We start from the raw sequence: 24,670 nt of genomic DNA on the forward strand, positions 1-24,670 counted from the left end.
GGAACTGGAAGTTTTGATCAGTGCTATTCATAAGCAAACATTGTTTTTCAAATGATGGTGATCTAAAAAGAGAGCTAAACAGTTCATTCTAACACATGTTCTTGAGTTTCTGAATGTTTCAAGTGGCCTAGCTTTCTTTGCAAGGATCTCATGTTTCTGTAATCTTTTGGGTATGTGTTATATTTGATGACTTAAGTTCAGGATGTCTTTAAATGACTCAGCACATTGAGACAACTACACATTAAGCAGGAGTAATTTTGTAAAATATTTACTCTAAGCCAGAGAAGAAATTCTTGACTCAAAAATTAGCATTTCTTATAACTTGATACATTTCAGAAATGAACAAAAAATGTGATACTGGCTACTTTAATACGGAATTTTGCTACAGAGGGAATGGATATAATGGCAAATGAATCCAGAGGTAAACACTGTTTCATGCCTCTTGAGAGGTGCAGTTTGCTTTTTCAGAAGCAGCTTTTTGGGGGCAACTTCATGTATTGTGCAAAAAAAGCAAAAATTCTTGTTTATGAATGGGTTGTAACTTACCTTGAATAACATCAATTAAGAAGAAATTCGTAGTCTGGAGGGATGAAGCCTTAGGATGTGCAGTCCTTGAAGTGGCTTAAAAACAAAACACGCTGGAAAACATGGTGTGCTTGATATGGAAGGAAGTGTTTGTGTATTGGTATCAACTAAGAATTTTATCAAAATAAACGTTCGTTTTTTGGTTCAGTGCTTGTTTGTTTAGCTTTGGAAATGTTGTCTGAAACAAATTTTTCTATGCCGGTGTTGAAGTGGTTAGAGGAACTGAAAGTTCTGTGTTTGTCATACTTTTCAGTGATTGTAGTGCTCTATAAAAAAGAGATACTATGACTGAAGACAGACTCTGAGGAGCTACCTTGTCCCTCTGGTGGTTTGTGCTGCCCCCAATTTGAAGTGAGATGGACATTCAAGTCACCTTCCTCAACCAAAAGCAAGGAGGCTATCCAAAAAGTCTAATAAACACAGAGCACAGTTTTCAGTGTTTTCTGAAGCAATTTAGGGTTTGCAGATCAATAATAGACACCAAAATACATTTTTCAGGCCAGATAGCTGACTATGCAATTGATTTCTGGGAGTCTTTCCTCGTTCTCACTACCTGTAAGCAAATCAAGAATACTGATGTGCAGGCAAGAGATGCAGGGCTCCCTGCCTATGGACCCTATACAATGTTTATTATGATATAAGTGAGACGTGGCCATCAACAGCAGCTGGATTCCAGAACGGAGCCTAAGGATAGTTCTCAGCTGCTGGCAAAAAGTGTTTCCAGCTCTACTGAGCTGTATCATCTTGGTAGGTAGCAGATACTTAGAAGACAGTGAGGGAGTAGGATAGCTAGTATTTTCCTACCTTGTTACTGTTATAGGAACTAGGTTGTTGAGCTTTGGGGTTTTTTTGTTTTGTTTTGAAGGGAAGATAAATGCAGATGAACACTCAGACGAGATCCCTCTTCTCCCAGAATTGTTCTCACCCATCTCATTCATTTTAAATGGGTAAAATATAATATCCTGGATCTTAATGCAGCTGAAGTCTGTAAGAATATGTGTTGCTTGAAAGCAAAAGTCCTGGGAGTGTGCTAGAGAAAGCTATGGATCAGGATCTTAGTTTCTGTTAAACTACTGAAAACACCACAGCTGTGGAGCAATCAGTGGGATTTTTTGAGACTTGCCAAACTCTTTCCTCTTACAGTTTGCTGTTTAGCTCCTATTTTTGCTGCTTTTATTTTTATTGTGCCTGAAGAGATTGCATCATATGTTTTGTGGCTTATCATACTGCTGGAAGTCACTTGAACTGTGACAGAAATGATTTGTCCAGTCTGTTAGTTAAAACTATTCGTTCATGTGCTGTTTAAGATAATTGGAATATGCCTTTTTAATAGAATTATGGTATATGTCAGGAGACAGATAATTCCTAAGAATCTTGTTTTACTTTGTCTTTTGATCTTAGGGAGTTAACATGCCATTACATAATTTCTAAATAAATTAAGATATTTAGAAGTGTTTGTTAAAGCATTCACTCTCGTGGAGTAAGAAGCTGCTGTGGGTTGCCTCCTGTATTGTTGAACAATTTTCTTTGGTGTTGCCTAGACCTACCTTCAGCAATGTTCGTGCTACTGCTTTTTCTGCTTTTAATGATAATGATTCTTTTTCTTGCTTCTCAAACTCATAGAATCCTTCAGGCACGGGAAAACAGTGGTTGGCTGCAAGTTCTCCATGTGGTTTTGACAATGGACCAGCGTTCCTTCTCAGCAACAGATAGGTGACTTTGCTATCTAGCTTCTCTGAATGTCTTTAGGGAGCTGACAGCATTTCCCTGTAGCAATAATTGCTTTTATCACACAACGCTTCAGAATGACCTGCCTCTTTACCAGCTGGCACCATCTCCACTTGAAAGCTGAAACCTCACTTTGGCCCTCACCACATCATCTTGCCCACTCAGCCCCAGGATTGCTTCCATCTATATGAATGGCACCACTGTGCTTGGGCAGGATTTATAGTAGGAAAAACAGTCCTTCCTTGATGCGTCAGAGCAAAGAGAAGATGTGATGTCTGCTCTCCTCCTGAAAGTCATTTGGCTTATGGATGTCCACTGTTTACCTGCTGGCATTCAAACTCTCCTGCTTCATGGCTGGTTGATTTGCTGTCTCTTAGTGATGTAGAGGTCAGCTCTAGGCAGTCTCTAGAGAGAAACTCATTAGATGGTCTAGGCATGTGTGTAATCTCAGCTTTGCTGTGTGTCTCTTCAGCTCAGCTATGTGTATCTAGCTAGCTGGAATTTTTCCTCATGGGGAGTTTCTTTCATGTACTCATTAGACTTTGTTTCTTTTCCAGGCTCCTGCTCCATCTCCTCTGTCTTTAATTCTGTTTTCTAAAGCATCGTTTTCCCTTGAAGGAAGCTCAGGATGAGATTAGACAGAAGCATACAAGAAATCTATTTGGGTTTCTTTCTTCAAAAGTATATCAGATCTTCCTTTAACCATCCTTTTTGTCTTGGGTATCTAGTAAGGTGAGGATTTTCTTATAAACAGTTAGACAAATGAATCAAAGAGGTTCAATTGTTGGATAATGCTTGAAATGAGGAGGTAGGCAAAACTATATTTCCAGAAAAGTTTTTGAAGAAGGTTTGTTTTGTTTTTGACTTAGGCACTTTTTTGCATGGAATCTCAGGTGAGTTTCAGTCAGTGTGCACAGAAGGCACCAGGAAGGTATACAAGGAAAGGCTTGCTGCAATTATATGAAGGCTAAAGTGAGAAATATTCCAGACTTACTCTTTAGATTCCATTATCTTTAATTTTGGTAAAAGGCTTGGCATCATCCAGGATATTCATTTTTCAAATATGTCATTGATTAAAACAACAAGGAACAGGATCAAGACTGAGAAGGAAGCTGTGAAATTTCAGTATCTCCCTTTAGAGCTTCTTTATTTTGCATAGGCTCATCTGTTGAAGACAGCTGTGTAATCAAGATTTTTAGTCTTGGCTTTCTCTTAGACACTGTGATGTGAACTCTCCAGATTTTTGTTAAGGACTTATTTATTACTGTGCTTGTTCTTCAGTGCAATGTTTTATTTGTGAAGTGTTCTGTTTTCCTACTGTGGGAAGACATAGTACAGACTGAAGGTGATCTGGAGATCAAGATACTTCATGCTGTGTTCAAGAATGTTGAATTTCTTTGCAATACTTTAGACTGGACCATCAAATATACAGCTGACCTATCAGGTATAATTAGTTAGCCGAGAAGTTGTACTTTTCCAAACTCTGATACACTGCTTTGAGGCTGTATTTGGATCCCAAGAGGGAATTTTAATAATCCTGCTTTAGACAGAATTAGGTTGATTAGTGTTGAGGTTTACACTGTGCATTTCTAGTTTATGAGGAGATCTATAAATAAGCAAGAAAACATGCAATTTTTTAAGAACTGTTTTCCTGCCTGTTTTGATGTAACTGGGTGATTTTTTTTTCTGAGTATCATCAAAGGAGCCATTTTCTAATGTTTTAAGCCTGAGCTGGAGAAAGCAGGATAAATGTTCTCATCTTCACATTTTAGTTTCCTTTCTGTGACAAATAAAACTCGCATGTAGATCCCTCATAGAGCTGATAAACAGTAATCGGGTATATTTTTAATGAAGGTGTCACAATCGAAAAAGTTGGTTGGAGAGACTGCAAAGCACTCTACCCATATTACATCTTTGGATATTATTACTAATGAGAGAAGCGACAAATTTCTCTGTAGTGAATGAGTGAGTAGCGTTTACAATTCCATCTGTTGCCTACAGCTCAGGGCCTCACTTGCTATATTTCAGTGGGTGATAGGATGATTAATTTGGGTTCCCATTCATGCCACATGAAATATTCTCCTATCCTAGAATTATTCCAGCCCTTGCTGAATTGCAGCACGTGCGTTGGGTGTAGGAAATCGCAGCTGTCATTTACTAGGAGCTCGCTTTCTGAGACAGGCTCACGGCTGCTTTTTGCAGTTGCCGACGTGGCTCTGCAAAAATACTGGCGACTACGCTGCACTGAATGGGCTGCTTTGGAGGGACGGCCAGCAAGGCCGTAAGATCTGCCTGCCAGCCATAGCACCTATGCAACGCGTCTGGCGTGCTGTAGCAGAAGTCAATGCCTTGGCCTGCCGTGGGCTCCCTGCACTAGCAGTAGCCCCCCACCCCCAGACACACACAGAGCTCCTGCTTGCTCTGTTTACCTTGCATGGGCTTCTGAGTGTGTTTCTGGGGCTCTTCTAGTCCAGCATTGTAAAGTGATGTCTGAGAGAGTAATCTAGATATATAAGGTAACGGGATTTATTTTTCCCCCCTTGGATGTTATTTTCTTGGGAAATCCTGCTTATATTTGGGCCGCTGTGTTGGAGACAGCGTTTTGTAGATAAAATCCAAAGTACCTTTCTGTCTTTCTAACAGTCCTGTTCCGTGGTTTTGGCTGCTTTGTTATGGTTTACCCTAAACTGCCTTTCTTTCATCTTGGCACTGCAGTCAGATACTGCAGTAGCTTGTTTCTATTAATAGCTCTGATCTCAGTGTCTCTTAGTGTTTCAGTGAGTTTTGACATTTGCTGAAGTGTAGACAGCGGAAGGAGTGCCTTGCATGCACAATGAACTCCTTCAAAGAGCCATGGCTTACAGAGGGGAGCATTTGATGGGCAATGATCCCCTCCATGCTGCCAAGCACGGCAAAGGGGAAACCAGCCAATTTGCAAGCAAGGGGGGCTTATTGCTCCCTTAAAAATAGCATCATGATAGTCAAATAACGAAAGACACCTTCCAGATGAAGCCGCTGCAGATTTTCCCTCTGCCACGGCACACTTTAAGTGAGCGGCTCCTCCTTGCCTTGTCTCCAAGATGCTTGGAAGCAAATCAATGCAACGGTTTGAGAAACGGCATTGCATGGCTTTGCAGGAGCCCTGCTGTGCAGCAGGCTCCTACAGCGAGCGAGTGACGTATTTGCAACATGGAATACTCGCTTTGGTCAGCTCAAGGGAAGCTGGTCAGCCTCTGGGAAATAAAATAGGTGGCAGAAAGCACCTTGACCCGCACCCGGTTTCATTGCTACCTGGCAGTGAAAATAGCAGAAAATACCGCTTTGGGGAGGTCCATACCCACATTTGCTCGTCCAGCTGCATCAGCAACAGCCGTCGTTCTTTACCCGGTGAATAATACTGTGCACGGATCTTGATGCTTCGTCTGAATGGGGTGGGGTTTTTTTAGTCTCCCGTGGCAGTAACTGAAAGGCTGCTGATGCTTAGCCTGCTTTCTCAATACCCGCTCCGCTCCTCCCCCCCCCCCGCCCCGGAAAGGCTGCTGCTCCGCTATTGACAAAATCTGTCTGGAGGGCAATGCTAGCATGCTAGCAATTAGGGTGCAAACTCATTAGTTGGAAATAAAGCCAACAACGTCCAGAAAGGATGGGAGATGGAGCAGATTTCATACTGACTATGAAGTGCTCTATTTTTGGTTTTTGAGGCACTCAGGCTCCTCTACTTGCTCTGTCACYGGCACATGGTGACATGTCTGTGCTTTACACAATATTGTGATTGGGGAGTTTTCTTCTTTATTCTTCTTTTCTTTCTCTGGTTTTGAGCAGAAACTCACCCCTGATGTCTCCTTTAAAGCAGAATGGAATTGCCAAATGAAGAGTCTTTCTGGCAGCACCTTTCAATTTTAAAACTAATTTTTAGAAATATTTTTAAGGTACAACTTAAGGTTGTAGTGAAAGGAGATCTGAGTTTAGGTCTCTGCTTCAAATATCCCATGTCCATCTCATACTGAAATTTTGTTTTAACCTACATTTTAGCATGGCTTTCCAGGTCTAATTCCTTCTATATTTTGGTCCTCTAAGGACTTGCATGAAAATGATATATCAGAAAAGGGGAAGAAAATAATTATTCTCTCTTTTTTATTTAAATAATGTGTGCACATAGTTAAATAATACCACCATTTTCTAATCACTTCCAGAAAACTTTCAGAAAAGGTATTTTTCAGTTGGGGACATTGAAGAGGGTCAGTGTGCCACTATGTGATCATGCAGTTCTCCACAAACTTAACACGAAATGATCTTAATGTAAAGTGTTTTGGTAAGAAACACACCCTTGGCTTTTGTGCTGGTCAGTTTATTATGGCAGTTGTATTTAATCAGAAGATAAATTCCTCTTAGTGATATTACGGACAAGCTGTGATATGTCAAGATTGCAACTTCAGTGAGGAGGCCCCTCTATGCCTGCAGTCAATAAGGACTTGAATGCTTTCGATTTTAATCAACGTACTCCACCATCTTCAATGTATATCTGTGTTTTGTTTGTTTTGAAAGGGAAAAATATCAGAGTGATTTTAAGGTGGTATTAAAGCAGTGGAAACATCGACCATTAAAAAAAAAACTCTACGTGCTTAGTTAAATAAATAAATAAATAGAACCTGTTTTTTCCCTTATGTTCCTACAATGCAGCAAAAGGCAGGGAAAACACGAGTTTATTATTCATAATTGAGATCTTGTCTTCTCATTCATGGATTTGGCATTTCTCATTAAAACTCTGAATATTGTCTTTGTGCTTTTGCTCACGTCATGAACACGATTGTACTAGTATGTTCCCAAGGCAGATCCTATAAAAGCAATTTTCTAGTCTACAATAAAATATTCCTAAGAACACAGGCTTTTTTTTTTGGGAGGGGGTTGCTGATGCAATCGGCAAGCAGAGAAGGTTTCATTGTCAGCAGGAGGGCTTCGGGGGTCAGAAGCACTCACTGCTTGCAGTGCTCGGGGCTTTGCAAAGGGCTTTTTTCTTTCTTTCTTTCTTTCTTTTTTTTATTTCTGAGACAGAAATAGGAGGCAGGGAGGGGATGACGCAGCCCTCCGTGAATCCGATGAATGGGAATTGTGGCACTGGTCGCTGCAGCTGGCACTCTGGGCCAGAGCGCCGGTCCTTTCCCGGGGCAGATGGGATGGGGGATCAGTTACTTTACTGCCTGTCGCTGGCAACAGGGCCCGCGGGGTTTTGCAGGAATATTAACCATCCGACTTTTTCCATATGCTGCGAGTGACGGCTGCCGTTACAGGGTAAACTGGGCATTTAGATCATAACCGGTGTGTATAGGAAAATGCATGCGAGTTTCAAAGAAATTGCATTTAACCTTAATAGCGTTGGCAAAAGCAGCAGTCTGTGCTCAAGATGAACGTTTCCTTGAAGAATTGCAAGCCAAAGCGAACAACTACTACCTTTGTATTAGAAGTGCCCTTCTTTATTGCATGTTTATAAAAGAGTGGCGACGTCATTGCTGATGTCAGGAATCTGCAGCTGGGCATGCAAATAGGAAACGTGTTTAAAAAGCTCATGCTTCGGCAAGTCCACTCCATTGCTTGCTTTGTGCAGTTGTTCGAGTTTTGCTGCTCTGGAATTACCTGTTTCAAGCATTAAATTTGCATTAAATCCTCCTCAGATTTTCCTGGGTGAATGGCAAGAGTTGGGGCCTAATTTTGGCTTGGGTTCAGTGTAATGAGGTAGAGTGAAGCGAAACTGAATTAGTATAAATCTGTTCAGACTTCTTTTTAATATGGATCTTAATTCTTGCTGATTACACATGAGAAACTGTGCTAAAGCCAAAGGAGTTCCCATAGATTTACTGCAAGATAAAATTGCTTCTGCTTTGGGAATAGTTGTTGTGACACTTTCATAGCATATAGTGATTCCATAAATAATATGTAGAGTATAATGCTTGGAATAGCCTGCCTTATGAATATCTAGTCCTTCATGTTTAGATGAAAACAGTTAATTTGGATTTTTGATAGCCACAGTGCATGACATTTTTGAAGACGTGTTTCTTTTAATTTTTATTTATGTATTTATTTATGTTTTTGCAGATACCTGTTGCATTAGAAAATCTTTCTTTCCTCCCTGTCTTGAATTTACTGATAGATCCAATAAATATATTAACAGGGGTTTTTGCTAGCATGGAAACCTGTAGCTGTGCTCCCTTTCCAGGATACGACCCACTTCCTACAATACTCCAGATGTGTGACATTGTTGGATTGCAACCTCTTGCCTTGTGTGCTGTACTGGAGGAATCTCAAATTTTCTTGGTTACCTTCTGAAGGATTTAAAGCATGAAATCTAATTTAAAGCATCACATACATAGCTGCCTTTATGCCTTCAGTTAAATGAGAAGTTTCTGAACTTGTAGCCCATGAAAAAGCCTTTTGCAGTGCTGATTTCTAGCTTTCAGAACCCACTCTTGGATAGGGAAAGTGGATGGAGTGTTTTTCTGCCCAAGCAGTAGTTGCCGTAGGGGTGACTTGCAGGCAGAAATGGGGAGAGGATGACTGCAGTACCACGCGAGTGCAAAAGCACCCACTGTTCTGCAGAAGGGCATAAGAACTTGTTCTGTTTGATTGCATTTTTATGTATGTATACATGTGCGTGCACACATATATTTTATATATATGAACATAAACATACATATGTACGTATATGCTCACGTGTATGCATATGAACATTTTGTTCTTGACAAAAWTCCCTGACTGCTTCAGAGAGCTGCCATGCCTTAGTGGTTGCTGTTCTGTAGAAGAATCCCAGCCTTTCATCCTGTGCTCTGAGAAGAGCAAGTGGGGGAGAGAAGAGTGTGGGAAAAGGACACAGGAAGGAAAACAATAGGGAAGCAAAGGCAATAACTTGTGGGTTAAAAAAATCGCAGCTCTTCCAGAAGTTTGACCTTTTGCAGAAAATGTTTCCATCCCAGAAGAACCGGCTCCTCCTCCGCACAGACTGGGCATTCAGCAGGGGAAAAAATAATAACATGGAGGGGAAACCTCGTTAAAACACTACCCCCTAAAGACAGTRCTTTTGGTGACTTTCACGGCCTCTTGCCATTTTGTAATGTTATAAATGGACATTTGCAATGTGTCACTTGAGCACTCCCCAGGGCGTGGTACAGGAGGGTGATGTTAAAACTGCTCATGGAGAGACCTGTAAGAGTGTACTAGTTTAGAGAGGGGGCAGTTTGTTCTGTATGTTATCTCTTTTCCATGAAGAGGATGCTAAAATAACAGCAAGGCTGAACAATCAGCGTGGAGTTGCAACATTAGTTTAATTTTGTATAAAATGAAAGTTCCTCTTGAAATACTGTGTGCGCGTGGTAGTCAAAGCTGGCAGTCTGTCTTAGCAAAACCCTTTCTTAACCTTTTGCAGTTCCTAACGATTTCTCCATTTCCTCTGAACCTGAGCTGGATGTGAACTGCACTTCAAGCCCTTTTATTTATTTTTCTTTTCGAAGGGTTGCCTGTATTGGGTTGTATTTGTAGCAATGACAGTGTCTTCAGTGTACCAAATGTGCAGAGCACATATCAAACACAGAATTGTCACTGATGTGAAATTCTGAAATATTTAGTCACTCATGAGATGGTAGTAATTTTTATTTTTTCAGCAGAAATGAGCTGAGATTGAGTTATTGCAAAGATGTTTTTGTCGGTGTCTGCTGCCGCTGTTTTTATGATGAGTTCCAGGGTGATCACAGAATCACAGAATGGTTGAGAATGGAAGGGACCTCTAGAGATCATCTAGTCCAACCCCCTGCTTAAGCAGACTTACCTACAGCACATTGGACAGGATCATGTCCAGGCAGGTTTTGAATATCTCAGAGAAAGAGACTCCACAACCTCTCTGGGCAACCTGTTCCAATGCTCTGTCACCCTCACAGTAAAGAAGTTTTTCCTCTTAGTCAGGTGGAACTTTCTGTGTTTCAGTTTGTGCCCATTGCCTCTTGCCCTATTGCATCGGAGTACTGAGAAGAGTCCAGCTCATCTCTTGACACCCTCCTTAAGGTATTTGTATACATTGATAAGATCCCCCCTCAGTCTTCTCTTCYCCAGGCTGAAGAGGCCCAGCTCTCACAGCCATTCCTGATAGCACAGATGCTCCAGTCCTCTCATCATCTTTGTAGCCCTACGCTGGACTCTCTCCAGTAGCTTCATATTTCTCCTGTACTGGGGAGCCCAGAACTGGATGCAGCACTAAAGATGAGGCCTCACCAGAGCTGAGTAGAGGGGAAGGATCTCTTCTCTCGACCGGCTGGCAACACTCTTCCTAATGCCCCCAAGCATACCATTGGCCTTCCTGGCCACAAGGGCACATTGCTGCCTCATAGTCAACTTCTCATCCACCAGCACTCCCACGTCCTTCTCTGCAGAGCTGCTCTACAGAAGGTCAGCCCCCAGCCTGTACTGGTGCTTGGAGTTATCCCTCCCTAAGTGCAGGACTCTGCACTTGCCATTATTGAACCTCAGGAGGTTCCTCTCTGCCCAGCTCTTCAGCCTGTCCAGGTGTCTCTGAATGGCAGCACAGCCCTCAGGGGTACCAGCCACTCCTCCCAGCTTGGTATCATTGGCAAACTTGCTGAGGAGGCACTCTGTCCCTTTGCGCAGGTCATTGATGAAGAAGTTGGAACAGGATGGAACCCAGTACTGAGCCCTGGAGGATGCTACTAACCACAGGCCTCCAGACGGACAGGGATGACGACCCTCTGAGCTTTGCCATTCAGCCAGTTCTCAATCCACCTTACTGTCTACTCATCTAACCCGTGCTTCCTGAGCTTATCTAGGATGATGTTCTGGGAGCCAGTGTCCAAAGCCTTGCTGAAGTCAAGGTACACAATGTCCACTGTTCTCCCTTCATCTACGCAGCCAGTCATGCCATCATAGAAGGCTATGAGATTGGTTAAGCATGCTTTGCCCTTGGTGACTCCATGCTGACTACTCCTGATCACCTTCTTCTCCTCCATATGCTTGGAGATGACATCCAGAAGGAGCTATTCCATCCCCTTTCCAGGGATGGAGGTGAGGCTGACCAGCCTGTAGTTGCTTGGTCCTTCTTCTTGCCCTCTTTGAAGACAGGAGTGACGTTGGCTTTCTTCCAGTCCTCAGGCATCTCTCCAGTTCTCCAGGACCTTTCAAAGATGATGGAGAGCAGCCTAGCAACAACATCTGCCAACATCTCCGTCAGTACTCGTGTGTGCATCCCATCAGGGCCCATAGATTTGTGGGTGTGAAGTTTGCCTAAAAGACCTTTAACCTGATCCTCCTCAACTAAAGGAAAGTCTTCCTTTCTGCAGACTTTCTTGTCTCTACACTCTGGGATTCTTGAGGGCTGCTCTTAGCAGTAAAGACTGAAGCAAAGAAGGCGTTCAGTAACTCTACCTTCTATGTATGCTTCATCACCAGAACACCCACCCCATTTGGCAGTGGGCCCACATTTTCCCTGGTCCTTTTGCTACTGATGTATTTGAAGAAGCTGTTCTTGTTGACATCCCTTGACAGATTTAATTCTAAATGAGCTCTGACCTTCCTCATCACATCCCTATATACTCTGATAATGTTGCTATATTCTTCCCAAGTAGCCTGTCCCCTCTTCCACATTCTGTATACTTTCTTTTTTTGTCCGTGTTTTGCCAGGAGCTCCTTGCTCATCCATGCAGGTCTTGTGCTCCCTTTACTGGATGTCTTTCTCCTTGGAATGTACCACTCTTGAGCTTGGAGGAAGTGATGCTTGAATATTGACCAGCTCTCTTGGATTCCCCTTCCTTCTAGGGTGCTAACCCATGGGATTCCTCCAGGTAAGTTCCTGAAGAGGCCAAAGTCCACTGAAGTCCAGGGTTGTGATCCTACTTATTGGCTTGGTTCCTCCATGCAGGATCGTGAACTCCACCATCTTGTGGTCACTGCCGCCAAGGCTGCCTCCAGCCTTCGCATCTTCAACCAGTCCTTCTTTATTGGTTTGTACAAGGTCCAACTGCACACCTCTCCTCGTTGGCTGCTCCACCACCTACATCCAAAAGTTATCATTGATGCTCTGCAGAAGCCTCCTGGACTAGCTAGTGCCTACCTGTGTTGTTCTTCCAGCAGATATCAGGGTGGTTGAAGTGCTCCATATGAACCAGGGCCTGCAATTGTGAGGTTGCTTCCAGCTGTCTGTAGAAGGCCTCCTCAACTACTTCTTCCTGGTCAGGTGGCCTGTAGTAGACACCCACAACAGTGTCACCCATGTTAGCCTGCCCTTTAATCTTTACCTATAAGCTCTCAGCTGGCTCCTCCTCCACCCCTAGGCAGAGCTCGATACATTCCAGTTGCTGATGCAACTGCTGATGCACTAACGTAAGCAAAAACCCACCATTTTTACTACACAAAAAAAATTCTGATGTTGTTTTTGCTTTCATTTATTTTCTTCTTTTAGCATGCATCTCTTATGGTGAGGCTGATTATGGGCGGTCTTGGCACACATTATTGCTCTGTACGTTCATCTTGGATGTATTGGTTTGCCACACTTGGAATTTTGAATGACAGGGGCAAATTTGACACTTGCGAACTTTCCTCTTTGCATGCTGCCCCTGTCTGTTCTGCAGGGTGCCACATGCTCCGAGAGACATGTTTCCACCTTCTTGGTTGTTTCAGGCAGAGAGTCTAGTCTGTCACAGGAGCATTTAGGAATGTTTCCGAGGTGCTTCATTACCAGCTTGCTTTTAGCTAAGCTGCTTCTCTGAGGGAGGGTTGTTTAAAGCAGACTTTTCTCCAAAATGGTTATAAAAGATATAATACACAATGTTTTTCTGCATAAATTTTTGAAAAGAGAGTTTGATGCTTCCTGACCATAGAAGGCCACCAGTTGATCAGCTGTACCAAGACCGATCCTTTCTGTGAAGCCTTAGACTAATCTTTATCCTTTTTATTTCAAGTGATACTAGAAGAGTGGGATGACAATGTCTGTTTTGAATCTCTCTCCTATTGTCTTTTAATGTTGCAGTTGATGTGACTACAGCACTGCCCTTGCAAGTTGCACCAACTTCAGTCCCGATGGACCTCCGCTTGGACCACCAGTTTTCCATGCCTGTGACGGAACCAACGCTCCGAGAGCAGCAGCTCCAGCAGGAGCTTCTGGCCCTCAAGCAGAAGCAGCAGATCCAGAGGCAAATTCTCATAGCTGAGTTTCAGAGGCAACACGAGCAGCTCTCCCGGCAGCATGAGGCTCAGCTGCATGAGCACATCAAAGTAAGTGATGGACAGTCCTGCTATGGGTGGCATGCGATAGCATCACTTCATTAGGAGAGTGCAGACAAATTCATTTGTTTTGGCAGTGGCCTGGGTAATCCCTGGTTAGAGGACTGTCTTTAGGAAAGGCAGTGAAGGACCAAGTTTTAAAAAGGGGAGTGGGATGGAGGAGAGGAGGCATGCTATTCTGAACCTTATCCACATGTTTACTTGTATTCGGAAGTCCTGTCCCCACCGCCAATATTTGACTTGCAAATCCTAGGTCTGGATTTGGGAAATTTGTGTAGCCTCATTTCAGCAGAATTTAACCCAGTGGGAGAGCTTTTAGGCTCGCAGTTACTAATATAACGTATTTGAATGGCATATAAATTGCTTGTTATACATATGCCAGCTCTTCAAGATGTAAAATGTGGACGTTAGTGTCTTCTGCAGGAAAAGAGCATGTCAAGAGTGGGAGCAGAGGGTGTGGGTAGGTTTGCGCACAGTTCAGAATTACCGTGTCCAAGTTAGCCACTGGTCGATTGCTTTGCACTGCTCTGTCACACAAACTGGAAGATAACATAGTGCAGGGGAAAAGCAGAAAGTGCAGTTTAGAAGATGGCTGTTGCATAGGGAAAATGTTAGACATTATATAAATATTTCACAGTGATAGACTATTGCTATGGTAACATCAGCTTGCAGAATTGCTAATATGCTCCCTTTTCAAAGGGAGATTAGCACTGCGCATAGTAAATAGTGCTAATGTAATATTAAAAAGCAACCTCAATTCARCCTTACAGAACTTTCATTTTAGTATGAAATGTATGTCAGAGTGAGGGAGATGGGATTAAAAGTTAATGCTGTATTATTTACAGCCTTTTCAGACATAGATACTAACTGTCTGAAGACTGATTAACAATGCCTGTGTCCCTTATGGGTGCTCTGACGTGCTCTCCTTAGGACAACGGTGCTTAAGCGTATGTGTATATACATGTGCACACACAACTTATGCATGTATATACATATACTATATATACGCTAAACATACATGCATACATACAACTTATGCATATACATATACCATATATATACGCATATATAGAGATACAAATATACGGATATGCCCAAAAGCAGTTACAGCATTTGTGACTCCCAACAATACATGCAAGAATTAAAAATAGTAAATATCTTCGAGAAATAAATATTCTCATTAATAAGTTGTAATTGCAAATGTCTTTAAATATTTGCTCATTAAAAATACAAAAGAGTTATTCCAATTTAATGGCAAGTTCAAATTACTGATGGTAGGAGTGTTGTTGCTGTTATTTATGGTAAAGCTGTGGCTGATTCTGGTAAAAGTATGCATTATAGAGAAGAAATTTGAGATCTAATTTTGAAAAGCCCAGTGCTTCTAGATCATTAGGTAATGAGGTTCTTCTACTTCTTTCTTGTGGAAAATTGGCTGGATGAAAAACTTAAAATAGGAGTAATGTTATCCTGTGCGCAAGAGGATGATCTGCAAGGTACTCTCCAAAAGAAGTGTGTTGTCTTGCCCAGTATTTCTTTTTTTTTAAAAAAAAGAAAGGCACGTTGTTGAAATAGAGGCCACGATATTTTGCAAGCAGTAGTTCAAATAAAATAAAATGAAAATGATACCTTTTTTTTCCTGAAAACATATCTTTTGTGTTTGCATTCATAAGTCAGTCTGCATTTGTATGACTGTTGGGTTATGTGGTTCTTTGATAACCTGACTTTCAGAAACAGGCAGCTGTATTAATTGCAGTGACTATAGGTCCAAGGAAGCTATTATTTTGTCCAGAGAACTTAACATGTATAATCTCATATTTGGACTGCAAACTTTGAGCTATTCAGCTGCCTTATGACTCATGAAAAACAGGGAGGAGAGATAGGAGAGTATTAAAGCAAATGAATAAGAACCTTGCCTCCGATGAAAGAGAAGCACTAGGGGGTTTGAAAGTTAAAATTTGGCGTAGATATAGCCCTGAATGAAGATGAACAAACATGCAGTGCTCTTTTCAAAGTTATTTTTTTAAAAAAATCAGCTGCTCAGGAAGTGTAGCTTGCTTCCCATTCCCCATGTGTGCATGCACACGTAGGCACACTGCTGCAAGCGTACGCTTGCTCTGCACATATATTGGGTCGAGGAAATGCTTCCCATGGCTTCTGTCCTAATCTTTACTTTTAGTGCCATAGGCTGTAATTGTACGGCCCTAAAATTTGTGTGTCCTGTGAAATGTCTAAGCAGAGATGCTGCGGATGTCTCTGTTTTGGGTCACATGTAGACAGCCATTAGGAGGTGTGGGAGATGGGTGCATTTCTTTTCAGGAGAATGACAAGATTACGCTGGAGAAAGATATTGTGTGGCATTGCGAGTTACTGAAGGTGAGCAATGTGTTTTTTTTKGGGGGAAAAAAAAGATAAAGGCACTTTTTTGAGCTTTGTTTTTAAAGTAAGCTACAAACCAATCCCAGGAAATGACAAAAAGAAGTAATATCTAGTAAACACGATGACTGCAGATTTAATGAATCATTACACAGCCGTCAGAATATACTGGAGTCATTCTGAACCATTATTATATCTTTCACACTGACATAAGAGAGGGACGCAGTTTATGATCTTTTCTGTTTATTCAGACAGCACATCTTTAGATTAAAAATGTGAAAGATGCGTCAACCTCTTGACTTCCCCTTTGAGAGCTGAGAATAAAGGAGCTTTATTTGATGACTGGCTTATGGTGCCTCTGAAGGGATTAAGGATGTTGTTAGTCTCCTGTCTCCAAAATAAATTCTTCAATGTGCAGAAATAGTTGAGGCCAAGGAACGTGGTACTAAGATTCCTCAACTGAAAGTATTGCTTCAGATCTCAACTTTACACTACTGTAATGTCAGTGCCATTGCTCCCTTTCCACAAACTTGCATTTCCAGGTTTCCTGTTCAGCAGAGAGGAGGTTTCCTTTTGGATAAGAAATCCCTCAGGAGTCTAGTTGTGCCTGGACTAAATATTGATTAAGGTTATGCATAATGATAGGGTGTGCTAAGGCCGGAGTGACCTTGCTGCCTGCCTTCCTGCTGCAGCAACTTCAGTTCAGGCTTGAACCTTTTCCGGGGAAAGTTCAGTTTGGAAAAAAACTCAAAATAAAACAAAACAGACAGAAAAATTAGAAGATGAATGTCAAAGCTCTTAACTTAGTCTGATCCAAACAAAATGGCAGTTCTCTTTGATGTTAGTTTCCCTTGGAAATGATCGAGGCCTCAATTATGCTATTTAAAGAAGGTGATCAGGAGTAGTCACCAAGGGCAAAGCATGCTTAACCAATCTCATAGCCGTTTCTGATGGCATGACTGGCCGGGTAGATGAGGGGAGAGCAGTGGACGTTGTGTACCTTGACGTCAGCAAGGCTTTGGACACTGGCTCCCAGAACATCATCCTAGATAAGCTCAGGAAGCATGGGTTAGATGAGTGGACAGTAAGGTGGATTGAGAACTGGCTGAATGGCMAAGCTCAGAGGGTTGTCATCAGTGGTGCAGAGTCCGTCTGGAGGCCTGTGGTTAGTGGCGTCCCCCAGGGCTCAGTACTGGGTCCGATCCTGTTCCAACTTCTTCATCAATGACCTGCGCAAAGGGACAGAGTGCCTCCTCAGCAAGTTTGCCGATGATACCAAGCTGAGAGGAGTGGCTGGTACCCCTGAGGGCTGTGCTGCCATTCAGAGACACCTGGACAGGCTGCAGGGATGGGCGGAGAGGAACMTCCTGAGGTTCAAYAAKGGCAAGGGCAGGGTCCTGCACCTAGGGAAAAATAACAACGCTAGGCACCAATACAGGCTGGGGGCTGACCTTCTGTAGAGCAGCTCTGCAGAGAAGGACGTGGGAGCACTGGTGGACGACAAGTTGACTATGAGGCAGCAATGTGCCCTTGTGGCCAGGAAGGCCAATGGTATGCTTGGGGGCATTAGGAAGAGTGTTGCCAGCCGGTCGAGAGAAGAGATCCTTCCCCTCTACTCAGCTCTGGTGAGGCCTCATCTCGAGTACTGCATCCAGTTCTGGGCTTCCCAGTACAGGAGAAATATGAAGCTACTGGAGAGAGTCCAGCGTAGGGCTACAAAGATGATGAGAGGACTGGAGCATCTGTGCTATCAGGAACGGCTGTGAGAGCTGGGCCTCTTCAGCCTGGAGAAGAGAAGACTGAATCTTATCAGTGTTTATAGGTACCTGAAGGGAGGGTATCAAAGGGAGGGGACTAAACTCTTTTCAGTAGTGCCATGCAACAGGACAAGAGGCAATGGGCACAAGCTGAACCACATGAAGTTCTGCCTGAATATGAGGAGGAATTTCTTCCCTGTGAGAGTGACAGAGCAYTGGAACAKGTTGCCCAGAGAGGTTGTGGAGTCTCCTTCTCTGGAGATCTTCAAGGTCTGCCTGACTGCAACCCCATCTAACATACTGTAGGGGACCTTGCTTGAGCAGGGATATTGGACACGATGATCTCCAGAGGTCCCTTCCAACCTTACCAATTCTATGATTCTATGATTCTACATTATTGTATATATAAATTATACAATTTGTTTTATACATACAATATAGAGTAATTATATTACAAGATTGCTTTCTAAACTATTTATTCGTGTGTATGTGGGGGAGAATTTCCACATCTTAGTATTAGGCGCCAGGTTTAGCTCAGCTGGGTAGAGCATGGTGCTGCTAATGCCAAGGTCATGAGTTCAATATCCGTATGGGCTATGCTGAGGGTTGGACTAGATGATCTCCGGAGGTCCCTTCCAACCTTACCAATTCTATGATTCTATGTTTGCTATGTTTGGGTGTACCTATATAGAATCTATTAATTTGACTCTTTTTCATAGCAGTCTAGTATCCAGCATTTTAATCAGCAGTTAGAAAACATTTATTTATTCATCTGTGTATGTACTGGAGCAGTAATTTCCCTGCTTTACCCTTTCTTTAGGCTGTTGCTAAAATTTTTTGCCCCGAGGTATATTTTGCGTAGATCAGAACAACATCTGGCTGCAGTTAGCTACACAGAACAAATGCTTCATTGGATCCCAGGTTTGACAAGATGTGAGATTTAGATAGCTTTGCACTCTTCTGGTTATAGATGGTGAAGAGTTTGGTCAAAAGGAATTCAAAAGGAAATAGGCATCTGCTGCTAATAGTATCGCACAGGAGTGTACAGATACAGCTAATGATAAAACTGTATCTTGATGCATTTCTGAAGCATCTCATGCATCCACAGGAGGGGGAAAATGGTATTTTGTACAGAAATGTGTACAGCCGTTAATAAATTACAGCAGCCAGTGCTGTGCACAGTTTAAAGAGCTTACGTATTTTTATGAAGTTAATGCCTCATACAACAGTTATCATGCTTTTGGTTTTTATTTCTCTTTATTGATATATTGTTGACTTGAACACAGAAAGTGTTCTTTCTCAAATGGGAAAGCAGCGAATAGTCTGAATGAAAATTATATGGGACGTAGTATGAATGGAGAAGGGGGAAGTATGCTTCTCTTTAAACAAAACAGAACTACAGGAGTAAATGAAATTTGGTTTTGAAATTGCTGGCGTGTCTTTTTATTTTTTCTTCTCAAGTTTTTTTTTTTTTTTTTCTGTTGAACCTGAAGTTTTTGTATTTTCCAGAACTTGGTTTTATTTCAGCAGCAGAACTTTAAACATCTGATCTAGTGAAGAAGGAGAAGATAAGGTTGTCCCAGTCCTCCTGGCTGCATAGGTGGTCCCTTATCCAGTCTTCTCTCCCAGTTAGTCCTTGCTTTAGTAGAAAATCAACAGCTGCCTCTATTTATTGAACCTTCTTGCATCTCTCTTTTGGAAGAAATACTCTCCATGTAAAGGGAGCAAATTCCTGAAGATCATGCAAGTCGGAGAACCAAACTAAGAGTGAAATAATATTTGTGGAAGGAAAGTATAACGGATGCAGTTAGAACTCTGCTCACTGAGGGAGAAGGATTGTTGCATGCCGAGAGTAATGAGAAAACTTTGACATATTTAGGGAAAATAAGCTAAGCTTTCGGAAGACTTCACGCCATATGGAAATACAGAAAACTGTCTTTCACAACTACAGCAAAGCTTTGCAGATTGCTGCAACTTGACATCTGAAAGCAGTTTGAGAAAGGCAGTCAATGCTGTTTGTAGATGGAGGGCTCCAGAGGCTGGTGCGGGCTGGCTGGAGAGAGAGGCAAGAGGTGGATTTTAAGGGAGATGCTTACCTTCAGGGCAACGGGTTTTCCGCTGAGGTTTGCTTTGCCAGATGTGCGGCAAGATTTATAGCTCTCAGATCTGTCTCCCCCAGTGCAAGCAAGGAGGGAAGAGGGAGCTCGGTGCCCAGGTGGGTTGTCCCTGAGATGGTCTGCTCCACATATTCCAGACAGCTTTGCTTGACTTTTGACTGTGAAGAAATCAGTATCATTTGTTTTTTCCTTTGTGAATCACCAATTCCTGACCAAGATCAGCTGGAAGCAACCGAAAGTTTTTCCACTTATCTGCTGGTCAAAGCCCTGAGTGAAATGATTGAAGAGAGGCAGGAGCTGCAAGCTCAATGGAGAGGCAAATGACTTGGGGGGTAATGCAGTTAATCTCTTCTTTCTGTGCATTGCCTAAACTCAGAGAAGGGTTCTTAGGAGCTCTGACTATCCTATAGCTGAAGTGCAAAACTTCCTTTAGGAAGCAGATGCATATGAGTGTTAGCAAGTGGCAGCAGGTATCAAAAATTTTTCTCCTGGTAGCAATATTCCCCAACACCAGCAAGCAGCTAAACATCCCAAAGTTCCTCATGGAACAGAAATCTTACCCTGGATGCSTGTAAAGCTGTTAATTTTCTCATCTGATTCTATTTTGTCACCTGAGAAGAGCGTATTTATATGTATCAGTATCACAGGGGATATTATACTGTATGTGCAACATATACAGGATGAGCAGAGAAGTCACAGGTTTGCATGTAACTTGGACCTTTGTGCATAGGAAGCAGCTACAATCTGCAGCAATGCTCACTGGGCAATGATTTGGAAACAGCTTTCTTTCTATTTAGTATAGAAAATTCCTACATTTAACAGCATACTGTTCTGCCTTATGGCTTTATGCCAATAGGAAAAAAAAAGGAATGTTTTCAGACATGGACTTTATATATAGCAGCATTGAGAATGCAAAGATGGTTTTGTGTAGTTTCTGCAGTTTTCGAATGACGTGTTTTTCATTAATGTAGCTTTTGAGCGGGAATTGATGGTATTTCAGGGTATTAGTCCCTACACCAGATGTTTCGAAACATTTGGGGAAATTCTCTGACCATTGCACCGCTAATATTTACTTCTGAAGGTAAAAGCCTTTCAGGGAATCTTCTGGAGAGAATTTGGTATGCCATGAGTAAAATGTTATTTCTTTCCAAGCAATGCAGAGAACTTCCCCCTCTCCTGGAGATTGCACCCGTTCCCTACAGTTTCCATCATTTTCAAGAGAAGCTTAAAAATTCCAGAGATGCCAAGTGTCTGCCCCTGACATGATAGGATTATTAATCTTAGAGAACTGCTTCTAGGGTACAGTCAGTGGTAAAAAAAACAGATCGAACACTTTGTGCCCTGTTAGCACTTAAAAGTCATTTTAAAATACTCTTTTGTTATTTCTAGATGGCTTCCTGTTCTTTTTTTCAGTGATCTCTCCTCATTTTTCTGATACAAGTAGCTGACTCCATAGCCTGAAAGACTTGGGTATAGATCCTGCAAAATTTAACTTCTGACACAAGTAAGCCATGGGAAAAACTTTTGCAAGATAAGAGTGCTTGGTGTCTCTAAAGGGAGAAGGAGGTGACTTTCCTCATGCTCAAAGTCAAGATCTTTTCCAGAACTCCAAGGGCATGCCTTCACACACAAATGTGGATAACGTTGACAAATTATATAGCTGCATTCGTATTAGTATACCCCATCTCTCAAATAAACACAGAGCGTTTCAGCAGGATATGTTAACTTGAGCAGCTTGCTAACTAGTGTTGGTTTCTGGACTGAAGCTGGCTTGTCCTGGGTTGCTTTATTGGGGAGATTGTCTACACTGGTCCATATAGACTTTCATTAAAATTGGTCATTAAAAAATTGGTTCATTAAAAAAGAACATTTTGATTTCTTTTGTGGTGGGCTGYTGCTTGCTAGGTGGAAGGAACAGAACAAATGAACTCAAACTTTTTCAGCTTTCTGGTGCAGGCAAACATTTTGGTCAAAAGTGATATCACAGATCTAGCTACAATCAGTGGACTCTGTTACGAGGTTTCACAGTATGAAAGCTACCGAGTCCTTTGAATATGCTGCTACAGCCAGCCTTGGCCTCCCTGCACCGTTACTTGCTATCCTCAATTTGGGAAGTTTACAGCTTTCCAATCGAATGTGGTTTCACACTAGTCAAACAGGAGATGAAAAGTCTATTGCCACCTGAACTTGACTGCATCAAGTTTCTTGGGGGAAGCCCTCTTGCACAGAACAGGCTTTTACCCAAAGCATTTTTTTTTAACTTGCTGTCCTAAATTTGGGCTGCTTAAATKGTCCTTAAATTGGGCTGCCTTTTAATTTTAGGTATTCTGAAGGCTGAGCATTTGACGTTAGCAGCAGAAAGGGCGCTATTCGCTGCCTGACAAGTAAATATAGGCACTATCTGAGAAATTAGCATTCATAACAAGTGATTCCTTTTGCTGTATATGGTCTCTTAACAAAATTTAGCAGGTGTATGAAAGAACGACGTTGCATTTAAATGTAAATCATATTGGGAATAACCCARTTGTATACTCAGTTGTATACACACAATATCTTTGGATTAATCTTTCTCCTTAAGTTTCATATTTGAAAACACGAAGCAATCCGTGTGAGAATGGTTTGTAAAAATGAATATGTGATTGGTATGTAGTTTGGTGGCATGTTACCTCCAAATGTGATACCTCTGCTGTGCTTGCATGAACTTCAAATGATGCTGAATATTCATTTTTAGCCTGGTTGTGTTCCTTCAGACATGTTGGATGCTTGGCCTATTGCTCTGCCTCATTTCAGAGGGCGACAAAGAACTGGACTGGCCAGTCTGCTTCACTGCCTTATACACTGATATTTAAATCTAGTCAAAGGGAGCTGAACCAGAAATTGTGCACTGAAATGGTTGCTAAAGCCACATGTCCGCAGTCGTGTTGACCATTGTGGGGACTGTAGGAGCAAAGCAGTACGTTATGGAACAAGTAATCTGCCTCACTTGTGGGTTAGTTTTTCAACACCCTCTTTCTTTGGAGGATATGTTACTCAGACATTTCATAGTCAGCCTTTCTGTCTCTTCTCCTTTTTCCAGATAATTGTATGGTTCTTGGATAAACAAAGACTCCCTACTGCAGTCCAGACTTTGTCTTTAAGTATCTTCTTGCAGTGAGTAGTATCATCATAACCAAAGGACTTGGTGTAACCAAGGCAAGCACGTACAACTTTAAGCCCCCTGAGAATAATGTGCTTCTGAGCAGAGGATGGCCTCTCCGTTTGCTCCATCCTTCAATATTCCCATGCTTGTTAAATGTGCCTTTGCGAAGAATGAGTTGGGAACAACTCCTTTCCAGAAACTAGATAAAAACCAATTTCACAGTGTAGCACAAAGAAAAAAACACAGTGCTTTTTTTTTTCCCTAAGTTCTTACTTAAATATACCCTCTGTTCAGTCAAGACTTTGCATGGCGTTGTCATCTACCATAGGCACATCAGTGTAGGAAGCAGGGGATCTTGGAGAAGGTGACTTACCTCTAGGGACCATAAGGATGTCTTTGGGAAGATGGACATTTGTTTTTGTAAAGAACAGCTGCTCATTGTGAAACAAACTCCTCTCAATAGCTGCAGGAAGATGGTCAGTCCTCCACGTTTCCTACTTCAGGTGCAAGGTGCACAGATTTGTCCTCACCTTCAATTTAGGTGCATGTGAAGCACATCAGAGTTGGATGCAAAAGGGTTGTTGCCCCAGCCACACATGCGCACACACCTTTTGAGAGGAATAGTGGGAGAAAGAACTGCATGCCAGGAGCTACAAATGCAGCCCATGGCTTTCTCCCAAGGCTTGCAACTAATCTGATTCTCAAGGAAGCATAAAAAACTAGCCTGGAGTTGGCAGTCAGAGTGTGGAAAGCACATATATACATACTTTCTCAGTAGTATACCTTCACATCTGTGCAGGGGTTAGAGGGATGAAGCTGCTGCTTCATTAATGAAATGCAAACCGTCAGGCTGTTAGGAGAGGGGAAAAGGGATGGGAAAAAAATAGATTATCATATATCTGTGTATATATATTATGAATAATTACATATCTGTGTATAAAATGCCAAACTGTTAACATAGTATCTTTCAGCCTGTAGCTGGCAATCCGGAAACTTAACCGTTGTTCCCCTTTCCAAAGCTGTTAAACCTGAGCCTCGTAAACCTGAACCCCAGACGTTGTTGGTAGGTTATGTCTAAGCGAGATGAGTTGCTTGCCTGGGTAGTTGTCAGCTGAGATAGACTGTTTTTCTCCTGCTATAGTGAAGAACAAATGGCTGTGGAGAATTCTGGCACGGGGCTGCCTGCTGCCTACCTCTCTGACAGCTGGAAATGGGTACACTGAATATACATATGTTCAGCTGGTGATACGTCCAAGAAAAGAGATGATAGACATTTGTTCTCCCCTGCAGTATTTTCAGGTTTTTGTGTCTAAGAAACCTTACTGCTTGGCTTCTGCTGAAAACCACAACTTTTTCTCCCCCCCCCCTTCTCCCAGTACAACCAATTACTTCTAACTAGCCTCCAGTGTTCCTGCAGATATCTTCCGTACAACTCTAATAGCTTTGCCCTTGGAATTAAAGCACTGCCAAGAGAGAGGCCTGTAACTGGAGCAATAGCCTGAAAATCCAGTAAACAGGATGGGGAGATCRTGAAGTAGAGGATCTGGCCAAAATAAAAAAGCAACATTGAAMTTGCTGTAAAATAACCAAATAAAATAGAGCTTCTCCAAGAATTCAGTCAAAATCTATGCCTTTCTGCCCACCTCTCTGCTGAGATTTTGGTGGATGAAGGTAGTTTTACACTGCTCTCCACTAATTGC

General features: G+C 42.2%; 1 protein-coding gene across 4 annotated transcripts in view; it reads left to right on the plus strand.

Annotated features, from left to right (window-relative positions):
• The window catches only part of HDAC4 (histone deacetylase 4), a 270,470-nt gene that overhangs the window by 134,741 nt on the left and 111,059 nt on the right, over window positions 1–24,670 (plus strand). For all 4 annotated transcript variants that reach the window (XM_085304382.1, XM_085304384.1, XM_085304383.1 and 1 more), the window contains exon 4: window positions 13,331–13,575. In XM_085304382.1, coding sequence (XP_085160508.1) covers window positions 13,331–13,575 — 245 coding nt within the window. The remainder of the gene's footprint in view (window positions 1–13,330; window positions 13,576–24,670) is intronic.

This window comes from Rhea americana, unplaced genomic scaffold (genome assembly GCF_003343005.1).
Source record: "Rhea americana isolate MKP2758 unplaced genomic scaffold, rheAme1 scaffold_209, whole genome shotgun sequence".
NCBI classification, from domain to species: Eukaryota; Metazoa; Chordata; class Aves; order Rheiformes; family Rheidae; genus Rhea; species Rhea americana.